Source organism: Thunnus albacares, chromosome 9, assembly GCF_914725855.1.
Source record: "Thunnus albacares chromosome 9, fThuAlb1.1, whole genome shotgun sequence".
NCBI classification, from domain to species: Eukaryota; Metazoa; Chordata; class Actinopteri; order Scombriformes; family Scombridae; genus Thunnus; species Thunnus albacares.
The window spans coordinates 11,022,343-11,040,064 of record NC_058114.1 but is presented as its reverse complement, the minus strand read 5'-3'; the positions used below and the strand labels follow the sequence as shown (position 1 = coordinate 11,040,064).

Here is a 17,722-nt window from a genome sequence, read left to right as displayed (position 1 = left end):
CCCTGGGTCTTTCTTTGAGAATTTAAAGATTTAAGATACTGAGATCATAAAGGAGATATTACTCTTTGAGTAAAGAGTTGATATAAGGTGTAATGTGATAGAAATGTTTATTAACTTCTGATTGTTTTGTGAGTCATTTTCTCACATGTGCAGAGATATCATCCCATTTATGTCACCCTCTCTACGCAATAATTTAGGGATATCAGTTGAAAAAATGTTGGTGCAACCCTAACCCAGATATATTACAACATGGCACATAGTTTATTCTGCTGAATTAGAAACAATGACAGTAGAAGAGTAATCAAAGTTATAAAAATGGTTCCCTGTGCCTTTAACAGTGGAACAACGCCACAAAGTTTGTAACATATCTTTACCTCATAACTCTCCAATTTGCCTCGAATGATGAAACTTCTCAACTATGGAGATGGATGTTAGACTCTGTTTCCACCTCATCAGTCTGCTGCCTTGCTGTCTAAACCTCTCCACCCCAGCCAGTCTCCCATTCTGCCAGGGTAAACCGTATGTGTGTGTGTGTGTGCGTGTGTGTGAGCGAGTGTGTGTGTGCACTGTACGTCCACGTGTATGTGCCTGTGTGAGGTTAGGTAAATAAGCAGAGCTTAAAAAGGAACCACAGGCAGCCACAGTCGTTCCACCGACTGACTCTGAATGACTGAACGCTCATTATGGACTTAAATAGATGGCAGCTCGTGTCTGTGAGTGCGTGTGTGTCTGTGAGTGTGTGTGTGATTGTGGATGAGTAGATTTTAAGCAGTGATTACATTTGCACTGTCGGGGAGACAAAACATGTGAATCTTTAGCAATTTTAACTATAATTTGGGCAAATCGTTTAATTTCACTATTATCAGATGGAAATCCAATCCGACTGTGTTCATCTGACTTTCCAGCTCATTATCTTGTGAAACTCATATGTCTAAAAGTACACAAGGCTCTGTCATCCTTTTGAGAGGAGATATATTATGGATTTGTGAGTGATAACAGGATATGCGTCCAGAGTGGGCTTCGACTGTAAAGTCTGTTTCTATTTACAGTTACTGTAATAAAATCATGGTATCAGTGATTTCAGTATTAAAAACATATAAGACGTCGTATAATGTTAACTATTAAGTATACATATACCTTATGGAGAAAAAAAATGCGCTTATTCATATGCATTTCTTAGATTTCAAAGTATATTCTGTAAAAGTTTTACCTTTTTTGTCACCTAAGGATCAAAGTGATATAAATGTTTAATACTTGTAGGTCCCTTTTGAAGTTTTCTTGCAAACAAACCAAAGTTATGTTTACATTCACTGTTACTCACCAAAACTCATATCCCTGTGATCTACGAATGTGTTGAATGCTTTTCCTTCCTCATAAAACATTTGCAAAACGGATTTTTTAAAAAGTAAATCCCGTATTGTTTACAGCCATGTTTACTGGCTCGCAATCTTCTTCTTCTCTGCCTTTGCTGGTGCATTTCTGTGTTTGTGTTTTCACATTAAAGCCACCTGTAGATCAGTGGAATAGTGCGATACAACTGGCAAGACAGTGTATCACGTCACCCGTGTGCACATGCCGGCGCACGTGTGTCCTAGTACGTGTGCACATTGCAAACAAAACAGGGACCACTCATAAAATACTGTTCCACATGTTCTATAAGACATCAAAAACGCCACAGTTTAACTCTGTGAGTCATGTACTAAAATAAAAATCGGTTTCAATTTGTTTAAAATGAGACATATCATTAAAACATCATAGGGAAATTTGTTTTTAATTCTGTCATGAATCCTGCAAAACCATATGCCATCATTTCATAAATGTCCACAAAAAGGAATGAAAACTATCATATATTATTTTAGCTGTACGATAAAAGAAAATAATGAGACTCTCAATGCTCTCAAGTGACTCTCAAAGCCTTTTGTAAAAAGTATTTTTCTGTCATACACCTTGTTTATCATTAATACATATGATGTGATTGTATTTTTAGACCCTTTCTGAAGATGTGGTTCTGTCAGATCTGAGACCTCAGCGTTGGTACCAGTTCAGAGTAGCGGCTATCAACAGCCACGGCAGCAGAGGCTTCACCACACCCAGCAAACACTACATCTCCAGTAAAGGTAATACTAACACGCTGTAAACACATACTCTCATTTTCTTCAGAGAGCTGTTAGGAGTGTCTCACAGAGAGTGATGGTTCCTCCCACATGTTTCCATAACCTATCTGTGAATTTTGATATTCTGTCATGAGACACTGAGCAAAACAGCGATTCCTGCGTTCCATTTGTGTCATTTTAAGAGAGATATTACACCTCTCTGAGGAAAAATCAGAAGCTCGGGAACGTTTCCCTTCCTCTCCTTCCCTGTTCTTTCTCTCTCTTTCACTCAAGAGTTGATGGATAAGGTACACACAGCAGGAAAACCATCAGACAGTTCATAAAACACAGACAGGAAACAGAAAATACACACAACTGCATGTGCACATATTCACATATACTGTACAGACACACACTTACATACTCACTCAGTTGGTTTTGTGGCAGAATGAAATCCCTAGTGGGTCAGTGAGACAGGGTGAAAGTGAGAATAAAACAGAAAGTCACAGACACACACACACACACACACACACACACACACACACACACACACACACACACACACTGTAGGAGGTCCTAGCTCTAATGCTTAGCAGACTTAGGTCATATTGGTGTTGCGCCAGGATTGGCTAGTGATATGAATCCCCTGCCAGGATTGGCTGGAGCATGTTTGTACGTGAATAATGACTTCAGGTTGGACTGCACTTTGGAAAATGGTTCTTTATCAGTTGAACACTTTTGGGAGATTATGAAGAGGTGTCTGAGATACCATTTTCCACCTCTGCATCAACAGAGCAAATGGTGGAATTCCTCATGAAACTGCCCTGGCAGCTCATGGTGCGTTAGTTTGCATTTTGGGAAATACGTTTATTTGCTTTCTTGCTGAGACTCAGATTAGAAGATAGATACCACTCTCAGATGGTATCAATCTTCTCATCTAACTCTCGGCAAGAAAGCAAATAAACGTATTTCCCAAAATGTTGAACTATCCTTTAAGACACGTCATATGTGTGTGTGTGTGTATGTGTGCTCTTGTATGTATTTTGAGGGCCTGGGTTAAAGGTTAAAGACACACACTTACACATTCCAAATACCATCTGATCGGAGTCAGAGTCTTGTGTTTCCAGTTCATTAGTCTGATTAGTCAGGGGCTGAAGGTCAAGGGTCACAAATCAGGAAGCTGGCAGATGTCAAGATGGTTGAGGTTCCTCCACTGTGACCTGGTGCTAACCATACAGAGAGATTTCGAATTTGAAAATCCGCAGGACCTGCCAGCAGTAATTATGAGGGAATGTCTGGATCAGAAAACTCATCTTGATGTCTTCATCTCATGAAACAATGGATTGAAATCCAGCTGATTGAGGGAGAAACAGAGAGAAAAAGGCCTTAGAGAAGAAGGTGTGTTTTGGTTCTCGTCAGGCAATTACTGTTGGCCCAAAGAGACACCCTGCTTGTTCCAAAAACATACTGAATGCACATACATGCACACACAAACAGGCCAGGCTTTCCAGCCCTAATATTTAGCTCTATCTTTGATCTCTGCATCTTGGGCAGCCAAGCACAGCCTGGGGCCTGTGGGAGGCCTGCCGTGGGGGATGTAGTTCTAATCAGATACATTTTGTAGTTTTAATCAAATACAGCATTGGGGTATGAGGCTCTAATGAGATACGGAGCCAGTGTTGAAAGGGCAATGACCCCAGGATTTCATCTTGGAGGCAAACAGTGACTAGTGGTGGTCGCCTTTGGTCTGTGTTGTGGTAGCTACTGAAAAAGGAGGCTTCAGACTTCTCCAGTATCATTCACCTTTGATGCTGTAAATCTAATTGGCTGAGTAGACCTGAATGAGACCAAGAGGAAATTAGCCTTTTCCCCCCGGAATGGCTTTTTTATTTTGCTCTGCTGCAGCACATCAAACATCGAGTTATTAGACAATTCAGTAAAGCTGGTTGATGTGCTTTGTAGGAATCATAATCTCAACACTAATCACTCTTCACCACATAAGGCCAAATGATTAAGTGTTTTTTATATGAAATCAAGATTGCAATTTTCATATCTCATGAGCAGTGATTTTAATCTAAAGTTACATAATTAACAGCATCTTTACAAGCTGTTGCAAGTCAGAGTTTAACCGTTGTTTACTCAGCTGTGGCTAATTAATGTTAATTTCGTGAGTTGGCGAAACAACATAAAAAATGAACTGTAGGCTGCTGTCTGGTTGATATGCTCTGCGTGCCGACGTCTGTGCCATTTACACTCGGCCAATTTTGTAATTTTGTTGTAATTAACCAATAAATATGGCACCACTTTTAAATGTCATGATTGTCATACTGAATGAATAGATTAATGAATTAAGGTTTTATTATTGTGTCATGCATACAACTAAGCCCACCCTGCCTACAAGACACAATAGATATACACTGTATAAACCGGATATAAACAGCGCTGCATGTACATTTTCAGACAATACTGTAAAAAGAATAAGAAAATAAAAAATAAAGAAAACCAACTCAAACAACTTTCACAGCCAAAATACCTTCCTTGTCTTCAAAAAGGAATACTGATAATTCAAAAAACAAAAAAACATTGCCTGATGAAGACCCATTAGGGTCGAAACATTGCCTTTTTCAGTCAATAATAAAAAGACTTTGGAGTTATAATCCAGTGTGTGGACACTCTACTTTCTCCTCCATTTGATTTATTTTCCTGCACCTGACTTAAATATAATATGGGATGTGCACACACTATATCTTTGCTCTTTATTACATCATACTGGGCATTACATCTGAATAATGTTAAATATACCACTAATGTAATTAATAAATGAATGAAGTATGGGATGTGCACACACTATCTCTTTGCTCTAAAAACATGTGCTACATCATACTGTGCATTACATTACTGGACGACTGTGGCTCAGTAGGTAGAGTGGGTCATTTTGTTTTTGTTTGACAAGACAAATTTACTTATAAGTTGATTTTTCTCTGACTGACTGGTTTTAAAAAAAAGTACCCTGTGAAGACCTCAACAACAAGCAGCTGCATCATTTTATCTGATTCTGTTCATGTAGAACAGAAGGTAAATTTGTGACAATGCTTGGTACCAATGTATCTTGTTTAATACTATGCAGTACAGGCCTGTAGTTTAATTTATATTTACACTTTATATCATTATATTTGTCAGACAAATCGCAATTAGATCCTTTCCTTGAATTGTTCAGCCCTGTCACTAGACCTTCATATGATGCTTTTGTACCAGTGGGGTAGTAGATGACTGACAACAAATCTGATATTCTTGGTCATCTGAAACAGTTCAAATGAAAATGTGTTCCTATGATGATGATGACAGTGGTGATGATGTTATTCTGATGATCACTTGTTTCTCTGTTCATCTTGCTGCAGATCCTTCCCCTCCAGAACCCCCAATAAATATCAGAGTGAGCAACCAGACTATGGACTGGACGGGTTCACAACCAGGGTCCCATCTCACAGAAAGGTATCTAAATAGATGAAAGACAATTAAATAGATGAATCTGTTTGTGATTTTCTGTGCTGCACTAGTTGCTATGCATCGTTTCAGTGCTGTAAGCTGCTGTTGTGGGCAATCAGTCATAAATTGTGGTCAGGAGGATAGTCGGTGCTTGACTGATTGCTCAGCTGCATGTAAATTACAGTTCATCCTCATTCAATCATATCATATCATAACATCTTTTCTATTTGTGTGCTGCAATACAAGACAATGTTATACAAAGTTCAGCCCATTACTTGTATCAGCAACAATATTCAAATGAAACCTTTAAAAAGATAAAAAGATAAAAAAGATGAAAAATGTCTGAGCCTCTACTGTACTCACACAGAGTAAAGAGATTGTAAAATCAACACTGAAAACAGCTGACAAACAAGTAGAGCATCAATTTTACTGCCACTCAGTAACATACAAGGAAGGAAGTACTGCACTTTCTAGTTCATTACTATGAATTTGTTGACAGTCATGCTGTGATGTTATTTGACTTCTTGCTTTCTTCTCATAGGTCAAGAGGAAATGAGGTTACCGTGGCAGTCTTAATACGCTGGGAGCCCCCCAGGGAGGGAGACCTGCCAGTCCACAACTACAGAGTCACCTGGATGTCTCGACATAAACACACAGCACACAAACACACACATTCACTGCAAGCACACACACATACCGTGCACAACAACATGCACACACACCTTGCACACTCACGCACACCAGAACAGGGTAAAAAGGAGAGCAACAGCAGAGTGACTCAGGGGGTAAGAAGACTTTCTGTTCATTTACTCACACTAAACAGATAATATAGTGATGGACACGTGCATAATAATATCTCACTCATATCTAAATTATAATAAAGTCTTTACACATTTTTTTAAAGGCTTACATACACACACTCACATTTGTATTTGCTATACCTCTTAGGACCTGCAAACTTGCTAACCCAACCCTTTCCCTAACATTAATAACTCTTTCAGACAGAATATGTGCGTACGGCATGAATCTACTCAACGTATGCTCGACCCATATTTGACCCATTCATTTGAGACAGCTTTCAATCTGTTTTTTCACTGTTAGCAGAGACTCCAGTCTGCAGAATAGTTTCAAACACTTCACTGCTAAACCAGAGAATTAAACTGTACAACACTGAATAATTACCATATCAGTTTCACCTCTCTTTCTGTCCATATTCACTCACTTTCTATTTCTCCCTCTCTCTCTTTGTGACAAGTCGTTAAATGACGTTTAAACATTGGCATCACTAAATTAATTTCCATTCCTGATAGCAATGCCAATGCTGGGCAGCCACCAACACACATCCAACCTAACTCAGGAGAAGGGTCATAAAGCTAAACCCCAGAGACGGATTTAATGGTGTCACTCTGAATGGGGTATAACCTAAAACCATTTTTTAAAATGTACCCTAAAACAAGTCTTAAAGGATACGTTTACAGTTTTCCAAGTTCGTCTTAAAACAATAGTCAGGTGCCCAAATAAACATTGACACATGTTTTTTTTTTTGCTGTAATTGTTTCTCCTGTTCCTATCAGCCATTAAGAAATCCCCTCATAATGTACTTTCACTTTAAGTGATGGGGGACAAAATCCACAAGCCTCCTAGTGTACAAAAATGCATTTAAAAGTTTATTTGAAGATAATATTAGGCTGTAGCTGTCCAAATTCATCAAATCAAGTCAATACCTTGCAAGGTTAGTCTTTTTACTGCCAAATTCCCTTTTTTGTTACGATTCTTCCACTGCAGCTGAACAGGAAAACACTGTCCATCAAGAAACAGAGAGGGATTTTTTTACGAAAAAGACTGGAACTGTGGACGATATCCACTTTATTTGCCTAACCTGTTTTAATGTTAATATGGGCACCTGAATATTGTTTTAAGACATATTTGAATATTGTGAACCTAACCTTTAACCCTAAACCAACCTCTTTGAAGTGAGCACCAAAATGTCCCCTACTTTGAATCAAAATCCTCAGTCTGTAGGTCTGAATTCACATTGGTCTTACAAAGATTGAAATACAGGAATGCAAACACCACATAAAACACAGATCTATAGCTGCACCTGAGAGCTTTTACTAGGCTTTTAAACCTATGCAGCACACACACATGCAAACATTCCTGTTTGTATTCTGGTTGTGATTACTGCAATGATTTTACAGGCCTCTGCAGTGCTCAAAGAGAACAGGTTCTGTAAATAGCTACTGTGTGCTCATGGTGGTTTAAACTGAAACTAGAAATGCATTTCCTGCGGAAAATGCGTATGAATGCTGACAGCTGAAATAACTTGCAAAGCATTGCTGCAAATACAACACACTTGTTCAGTCTCCTCATGTGTACAACGTTGCAGAATTTGGTTACCATGGTATATTACATTTAAGAGATATGGCAGTTAATAAGTGGTATGTTGGTGTTTTACTCATGACCTCAGGATGGGGATATTGGTGCCATGATTTAGTATGTCGTGCAGATTCTCATGGAGAACTTCTGTAACAATTTTCATTTTATAAAACACAACAGAAATATCATGTTATAATGTTACTTTACTGTGGGTAGAATTATATCAAATGTTACACACTTGTGCAGTGTGGCTTTATGTACAACATTCCCAAATTTGGTTGCAATCCAATTTAGTATTGCAGAGTTCTGGCCCGTTAAAGGCATCATCCACACCTTCAAAAGTTTTGCAATCAATTACAGACAAACGGTAAGTGATATCCAGAAATGAACTCATTCGTTTTATCTGACATTATCTAAATATGGTATTTACCAAGTTTTGTGAGGATTAGATGAAATACGTGCCAACAGAAGCAAAAAATCCTAAATGGTGGAAATTTAGGTGCAAATGGGCGTGGCCTATATCAGTTGAATCAGCGTTGTTCAGGGAAGACACTGTGCAAATATTGTTTTAATACACCTCAAGGCTCATGAGTTATGTAAAACACGTAAAAACTGACCACTTGGTGACGCTATTGGTCCCATGTTTTAATAAGTTAAGCATTTCCATATGAGACACCTGTCCATGTAGTATGAATACTTTAGCACTTTTAGTTTTTAAGATACCACCTTGCAAACATTCCTCCCAAAGCCTTTTTGTCATGGACTCTATTGGACTTTTTGTGTTTTGGGGTTTTTGGTTTTTTTTGTTGCAGATGAGAGATTGTAGTGTTGTTTGGGTATTTGAGTTGTATTCATGTTTACTCTGTGGCGGCTCTATGCAGGTTGGTTTATTATGAAGAGTTTTCTGGGTTTGGGGTTTTTTGCTGTGTTCCCTCCTATGTTCCTGTGCTTGCTTTGCCCATCTACACACCTGCCCTGCATCTGGCATTGTTAGTCCCACCCTGCTCTGTGTTTCCTCACACCTGCCCTGTATCATAAATAAACCTTTGAAGAACATTTGAGCCGTACATTTTATGCCCAAGGGAAATTCTTCAAATGTCTTCATTTGTCTGATCAACAGTCCCAAACCCCAAGATATTCAATTCACTGTGATATTACATAGAGAAAAGCAGCAAATCCGCATATTTGAGAAGCTGAAACCAACACATTTTTGGCATTTTTTCTTTAAAAAAATAGTGAAACAATCATATGAAATTAAAATATAATTGCTGATTAATTTTATTCCAATCAATTTAACATTGTAGCTCTACTTCAAACTTTGCACATATTACATTTTTGACATTTTTACTTGGCTGTAAACTAATCAAAAGTTCATAATCATATGTTCGGTGCACATCTAGGACTAAAGAGGCCTAAATCACCTGACTCACCAGAAAGCAGCTATTGTATTGGTATGTCAGATAAATAATTACATTTTGTATTTAAAAGATCACTTAAGCATTTCATTGTGAAGTCCTTGTTGACTGGAATAATTAGGAATTAGGACTGTAACACAAACTAGAAAATGCATGAGCCCTGTGAATTGGGGCATTGTCATCCTGGAAGAGACCACTCCCATCAGGATAGAAATATTTCATCATAGGATAAAGGTGATGACTCAGAACAACATTGTATTAATTTACAGTGACCCTTCCCCCTTCCCCAGTGGACCCAAACCATGCCAGCAAAATGCCCCCCATAGCATAACAGAGCCACCAGATCCCCTCACTGTAGGGGTCAAATATTCAGACCTGTTTCCTTTAATTTGTCACCCGTCTGTATGTATGTATGTATGTATGTATGTACAGCATGTATGTATGTAAGTATGTAAGTAAAGTTAAGTAAGTAGAAAAGCTTAATATCTTAAAAAGTATAAAAGTTATACAAATAAAAATTAATAGAATATAGCATAAATGTCCTTAAAGAGCTGAACATATTGATATATGAATGGATTCTGTAAATGAAAGTATGCAGAAGTAGTTAGCCAACGAAAAACGTATAGAAGAAAAAGAATAATAAAGCTCTGGATAACAATAGTTATTGTTTGCTTTCACAAATACACAAATACCAATTTAATAATCTCATAGCAACTTGTGTAAGTTTTAGGCAGAGCATCACACAGGTACACAAGAAACTCACATTTAACACTCTTTTAACATATCTATTCTTAATGTTACACCTTAAATTATTGCAATTAATTCAAATTAGAGAATGCACTTCTGAAACACCTGTGGCCAATAAAAATTCCTGCAAATAGGAAATAGGAATACAAAGCGGAAGTATGACATCTTAAATTAAGGATGTGGATTTATGCAATGAGCAAAATATAATGAAGTGATGGCCACTAAAGTTATAAATAATTTGACATTTATTGCAGTTTTCAAGATGTGGTTTTATGATGTTACATGCTGACAGTATTTAAATATAATAACTATATAACTTTATAACTAGTTTTGATATATTCACCCTAAAATCATTGTTTGGCAGGCTTCCTCGTTTCTGAGGTCTTTTGCAGACATTCTGTGCATATGTTCCTTGTGAATCTGAAAATGCAATATTGTGCTGAGACAGACATACCATTATCTTCATGGGATATAACTTTGTTAGAGTACTATGACAACATGTAGGCTTTGCAGCACTGGAATAACATGACAATGTAGCCACGTAGATTGATTGACAACAGAGAGATGTGGCTTTCCTGCATTTGGATAATGTGTTTAAGTCAAATCAAAGCATCTGGGAACAAGGGCATTAGTGAGTGAGTGTATCAGTTATCATGGTTGTAAAGCATAAAATCTGTGTGAACTAGTGTTATATGACTGATATTTTAATGCTGATTCAGTACTGTATCTTCGAACTTAACATGCTAATGAGGTGAGAAACACGAGACCAAGGGAATTATGGGATATGAAGTTATTTTAGAGTGAGTCATTGTTCTCTCATTGTTGCTTAATTCACAAAGAAACTGCTAACATCTTAAGAAATTCAACAGATTTCTTAGTCTATGCTTGAAATTATAGTTAATGCAGCAAAAACAATCAAGAGGGTGGATCTTGCCGTTATGATTATAGGTGTGATTATGATGTAAAATGTTCAAGAGTCCAGTCAGCAGCACCAAAATACCCATAATCACATTAAACAACACAGGTTTTACAGCTTTGACGCAACAGTTATGATTGCCCGTGTATTGACTGAACATTTTCCTTCATATTTGTTCAACATTTAGAATAAAAAAACCCCTACATTTTCATGAAAGTACTCTTTGCACAGGATTCTTTAGCTTTAGAGCCACTTAACTGCTGAAGTATAATGTGAACATTCACTTCAAGAAAAGAGAAAAAAAAATAAAAACATAAACATCAGAGCTTCATGGTTTTAATGCAAGCCCACTCATATGGACTTAGCTATCCTAAGTAGTGATGGCGATCCCAGACTGAGCCTGGTGGAGCCATTTATCTGTAGTCTGGTCCTCTGTTCTGCTTGGCTGGGAGGCCTGGAATTTAAATGAGGCCCCCTAACTAGTGTTTGCTACTTACAGCTGCATCTAGGCAGACACAGAGACAGCAGCATCACAACAGGTAGGAACCAGAAGAGCATATTTGTGCTGTGAAAACTGTCTGTCATATTGTGGAAAATTCAGTATATTTTATTACTCACCATTAAGATGATACATCCCCAAGATTTTTTATAACAAAAAATTTGTGTCAGTCAGGAATTTATGCAGGACTGGAGGGATGTAGCAATAAACCTGAAGTTAAAGGGGAAATTGGAGGAAGTATTCAAACATGGAAAAACTTCTGCTGAATCAGTGCTTTTAAATATACATCAGTTTCTTACATATAATGTCCACTGACATTATGCACTAAAATAGAAATCCAGACTTTTCTCTCTGTGTGTCACAAATACCCACACGCATGCACACACACACACACACACACACACACACACACACACACACACACACACTCGTACAGCTGTACAGGCCATATGTTATGTCTATCTTGAGCATAATGGAAACACATTTATACAAATACGTTTTGTCTGCAGGTCACCAAGGAACTGCTTTTAACTTGCTTTTGTCTCATTCTGTCACAAGTATACATATATATATATATATATGTAGAAACACACACACACACACACAGACTTGTTATCATCCAAGCATCTCTTTGTTGTGACTAGCTCAGGTCCACACAGACAGACAGACCTGATTGACTAAGAGCCTGTTAATAAGCTGTCAGTCAAACAGCAGGCTAATGCAGAACAGGTCTGGATGTCAGTCACAAGGCTCGGCACATACGTACATCTCTCAGGATGATGATGATGATGATGACGATGAGGATTATGGTGGCAGTGAGAATGATGATTGTGATTATGATGGCACTGATGATGGTGGCTATAGTGGTGATGCTGATTATATCACTGCAAACAGGACCAAAAAGCTAAAAACAACTTGTTTCTATAATCCACCCCGTTTTTAATATGTTATAGGCGCAGTGTGAGCTGTGGCTGCAGGGTCTGCTGCCCGCTACTTCTTACTTCCTGTCTGTCCAGACGGTGGCCTACTGGGGTCAGAAGAGGCTGAAGAGTCCCAGATCCCAAATTGTTTTCACTACAGTCACTCATACAGGTAAACAAAAAAACCCAAAACATCTTCTTCTTCATAGGGCTGGATGGTATGACCTAAAATTTACACCGTAGTATATTTAGGGTATTTGACAATAACAATGTTTATCACTGTATATACTTTTATTCTCACAATTTCAGTAGAATGTGATTTAACAATAAAGCAATACAGGACTGGGTTAGTAATTATTTATTGTTAATATCAATTAACTATTAATCTGCTTTAGTGTTGTGAGTGAGTTTCATACATGGTGGAAGTGTCTGAGTGTGTATGGCTGCAGTTTGCAGGACACCTTCAGTTTTGGGTGAAAGATTGTGGTTTTATATTGTACAAATCCACTATTTTCACAATTTTCTGAAAGCAATCTCTCTCAACAGTCTGGATGAGCATTCAGGAAGAAGCACAAAACCTCCAATAGGTGTACTGTACAGCTTTGTCTTGCAAGAATATAAATGGTAACAACAATAAATAAAAGTGAGAGGCCTAAGTAGCCCAAAGTAGTTTGAACTATAGGTGCACAGTTTATGTTGCTGTGATTCAACCAGACAGTCATACCTTCTGTAGCAACCGAGGAACTCTACCCTAAACATAGACTCTAGTCCATATTTCTGAACATTTTATTAACTTGCCATGCCATTAATAAATACTGTTTATGCAGGCCAAAGCACCCATTTGTTAACAGAGCCATACATTATTGAGTTAATGATTTTTCTGTTAGTTCAGAGCTGCTGCGTATGCTGACTGTCAGCATATTCTGTCCACCTACAGCTGCACTTTTTAAACACATTGACACACACAGAGTACGGCGGAAAGAGGCGATGTTAATGGTCGTCCAGGCAACAGAGGTATTTATAGGTGACCTGTCGGTCGGCCCAGCAGAGGATTATAGCCAGCTGCAGCTCAATTATCAAACCACATACCAACAATTTTATAAGAAACATATTGCCAAGTATTAATATTTGACACAATCCATGTACAGTATTAGTCTGGTTTCTCTCAGTGCTAATGAGGGTCAGTTATGCCAGATAAAGCCAATTAGTGTTCCTGAGTGAATGAAACAACAGGAAAGCTAGCTACCAGCTGCATTCTCGTCACCACTTTATGGTATTCCTGGCACAATATATAACATTTATTAATTCCATGTGCGATATAACATATATCCAGTCAGTCATATGATGTGTTCTTGTGAAGTTGACATTTTTCAGAACACTTACTGCATAAATGTCGCTTGTTAAGAGCAAAATAGTTGTAGAGGTTTTTAGAAATCAGTTAATATCTCCTGCATCCCAACTTTTATGTTTTTTTTTTTGTGGGTTTGTAGAAAATTTTCTGACCACATAAAAGGGAGTTTATGTGGAGGAAACAAGATTTGTTATTAATGAGTTTTGACATTCAAATTATTTTTATTTCATACAACCCTGTTTGTTTTCATTCCAAAGAAATGCGTTCAAATTGGCCAAACTCTGAAATTTTAACATTTATTATTTTTTCCTCTCCTCTCCTCTCCTCTCCTCTCCTCTCCTCTCCTCTCCTCTCCTCTCCTCTCCTCTCCTCTCCTCCCCTTTCCTCTCCTCTCAATCCAACTCCACCAAAGGAGAAGACTTCTCCAATGAGCTCCCCTCCTCCTCCTCCTCCTCCTCATCTTCATCCTCCCTTCCTTCATCGCCTTCTCTCTCATCGTCCTCCCCTTCTTCCTCAGACCTCCCACTTTCATCTTCTCTCCCTCACCCCGAATCCCCCCTTAACCCCGTCACCCCTGGTGACCTACGCCTGGAGGTTGCTGCCCCTCATTACCATAATGATCAGCTGCAGGTCAAGGTGTTCTGGAAGTGGTCTTACCACGGTGAGTTAAATTTAAAACACTTAACAACTTAACAACACCCTGAAGACGAAAAGAAAACAAAAACTGTGATAGAAATCCCAAATCTTTTTATATTGTTTATACTTATGAGAGAACTACTCCCAAAAAATGTATTTCTGTTTTTATAGCGTTATATAAATCAATAAAGAATCAAAACAAAGACAAAGAATTACTCACATTGCTCTATTAATGACATGATCAAAGCTCAGCCAATAGCAGACGGTAATTTCATATTGAATGTTTGATTTTAAACAGATGTAAGTGTGGTGTAAAATTGCTCTTTAAGCCACTGACCGCACTTATAACAAGCTTTTTTGTCTAATTCTTACTTGTCTTAGTAGAGATTGAGCTGGGATGTGGGCCTGTAAAGCCCACTGAGACACTGTCTATTATATTGGGCTATAGAAACAAACTTGGCTTAACCTGACTTCAGCAGGTACGTAGGCACATGGACAGTGAGATGGGACACATTCCTTTTGTCCTGATTGTGAGTCTGTCATTATCTACAAAGAGCACGGTGCTTTACTGATTCATTTATGCTAAATCCTAGCATACTTTTAGTAGAATAAACAGTAAATAAAAATATGTCTAAATTGTTGTTTTTTTTACCTGAAATAATGCAGAGAGGAGTTTGCATGTTCTCCCCGGGCCTATATGGGTTCACGCCGGGTTCTTCGGCTTCTTCCCACAGACCAAAAACCAAAAACCTAAAAGGTTAGGTTAATTGGTGAATCTAAAATCTAAATTGCCAGTCGGTGTGAACGTGAGTGTGTATAGTTGTCTGTCTCTATACTATATGTTAACTCTGTGATTAACTGGCGACCTGTCCAGGGTATACCCCGCCTCTCACCCAATGTGAGCTGAGATTGGCTCTGGCTCTGCAACCCGCGACCCTCTAGAGGATAAGCAGTAAAGAAAATGGATGGATGGATGGAATGCAGCGAGGGTGGATGCATTTATGTGTTTTAGGGCCCAACCGATACTTGATTTTTGGGGCCAATGCCGATACTGATATTAGAGAGTAAAACAATTCCAAAATCGATATATCAGCCAATAATTGTATACATACAGATTATATACATAAACACATGGGGTGTGTGGTTATCAAACAACAAATATATGTAGTGGAGGCATGATATTTTAGTTTAACAATAAACTTTATTTTATAAAATGACATCAGTGCACTGAAACAGTAAACTTCACTGAGAATTTAATAATTATAAATAACTATAAATAAAAAACACATAGAACAAAGAAAACATATGTACATATATATTAAACTGGAATTAAGAAAAAATAATCAAATATACATAAAATGCTGCCTATATAAAAAAATTTTAATTAAAAAATATCAGTGCATATTGGACAATATATACAGCGATACCGATATAGGCCAATATCGGCTGATAATATCAGCTGACTGATATATCGATCAGGCTCTAATGTGTTTGCGCAGTCACGACAACCTGCAGCAATAAGACAGGCAGACTGTAGTCCAGGAGGCAAAATACTCCTAAATACTGCTCACTGCTCACTGCTGCTCCTTTAGCTTATTGCTCTGAGCACATGGTAATAATTGAACGCTACTCAGATGAATATATCAACTTTTTTATGTACTCCTCTCTCATGTAGATTTTGGCATAAGAGAGCAATGTTCAGAGATTTTAGAAAGAAAATCAACCTGAAAGTACAAAAGTGAGAGGACAAAAACACGATTTTGAAAAGTGATTCCCACTTTTGTACTGTGTATCTGATCTATTTTGTTTTGTTGTATTACAGCCAGACAGAGACACCCCGGTCCATACATTTTGCGGTGGCGTCCACATACCTGCAGTGCTAATGTTACAAGCACAGAGAGAACAACAACTGTGCAGGTATGTCTACCCAGGCTGTTTTTTGTGTCAGTGTGTTTGTGAAATAGTGTATAGGTGTTTTGTTACTCTGTGAGTGTTATTATTGTGTGTCTGTGTGTATGTGTGTATCGGAGATCAGATTTCATCACCATAACTCAGATCAGTCTGGAATGCTCTCATCCTCTGTCTGTGTGTAACTTTGTCTCTCTGCCATCATCTCCCTCCGTCTCTGTGACTTTTATCATAACTGCGTCAAATCTCTGTCTGAGATATCCCAGATTTCTGTCTGTTAAACTCAGCTTTTTTAAAGAAATAATCAGTGTAACTCATAAACTAACTGTGGTGGATTGTCTTCTTGAGCAAAGAATCTCTTGTAAACTTGTAAAAAAAAAACAACAACTTAACATTACAACCAACAAAAAGTTATAGAAGTGTGCATAATACACTGGTAACTGTATTGTATATGTCAAAGTTTGACTGGAAAATGATCTATAGGAAAATACACAGTGGAAACATCTAGTAATGACCACTAACCATTTAAAGTGTTACCAAAATTAAAATAGGTGAAATAAAACCCTTTTCCCTCTGAAACTGCACCTTTTAAAAACCCAAATCATAAAGTGGAGCGGCAACAGAGAGAAGCATCTCAAAATATGGACTGGTATCAACTCTGCCCACAGCACTTCGTCAAACTGAACTCACTACTATTGTACCACTGGTGACCTGTTGTCTAAAATGATCACAGGCCTACTGAGTTGATAAATATCAATGTGCTTTGTGCAATTTGTTGAGGTCACAGAACATGATGTCTATTCATTGAAGTTTGGGGCTTTTCAAACAGTTGCACCATCTCTCAACATTTGAAGCTGCCAACCTGCAAAGCTGCCAAATACAGCTTTAAACTCTAGTGTTTATTTCAACATGGAGTTAACAAGCTGCTTATATGAGACAGGTTCCCAAACAAAAATAGTGGTAATGTGTATATTTTAAGGGACCTTGTAATAGGTCAAATTTAACAAGCAGCTGTGTGCAATTTACACTATTATGTCTCTTTAAACACTGTTGTTATCCCTAACCTGACTATATTTTTTTCCTGCAGGGTACCCATCACACCATCACAGGCCTGCTGTTTGCCTGTAAGTACCGGGTCACCGTGGCATTGAAGACTGACCCGGGATCAGAGGCTGTTGCCTGGGTTACGACCCCGACTTGCTCTTCCATCACGGTCAGAGGAGGCAAAACTTTGCCCTGCAACACTGAGGGTAGGAGGAACTAAACACACACACACACATACGCACACACGTGACGTGAATGCAGTGATCTACTGACCTGCTTTAATCCTCTAAACCCTTAACCCCTTCTTTAAGAACTAGCTTTTGCCATTTGT

At 38.1% G+C, this 17,722-nt stretch overlaps 1 protein-coding gene across 1 annotated transcript in view; it reads left to right on the top strand.

Annotated features, from left to right (window-relative positions):
* The window catches only part of anos1b (anosmin 1b), a 53,439-nt gene that overhangs the window by 32,528 nt on the left and 3,189 nt on the right, over positions 1 to 17,722 (top strand). Inside the window, exons 6-12 of the mRNA XM_044362623.1 lie at positions 1,988 to 2,117; positions 5,492 to 5,585; positions 6,121 to 6,364; positions 12,486 to 12,624; positions 14,216 to 14,464; positions 16,262 to 16,356; positions 17,435 to 17,597. Coding sequence (XP_044218558.1) covers positions 1,988 to 2,117; positions 5,492 to 5,585; positions 6,121 to 6,364; positions 12,486 to 12,624; positions 14,216 to 14,464; positions 16,262 to 16,356; positions 17,435 to 17,597 — 1,114 coding nt within the window. The remainder of the gene's footprint in view (positions 1 to 1,987; positions 2,118 to 5,491; positions 5,586 to 6,120; positions 6,365 to 12,485; positions 12,625 to 14,215; positions 14,465 to 16,261; positions 16,357 to 17,434; positions 17,598 to 17,722) is intronic.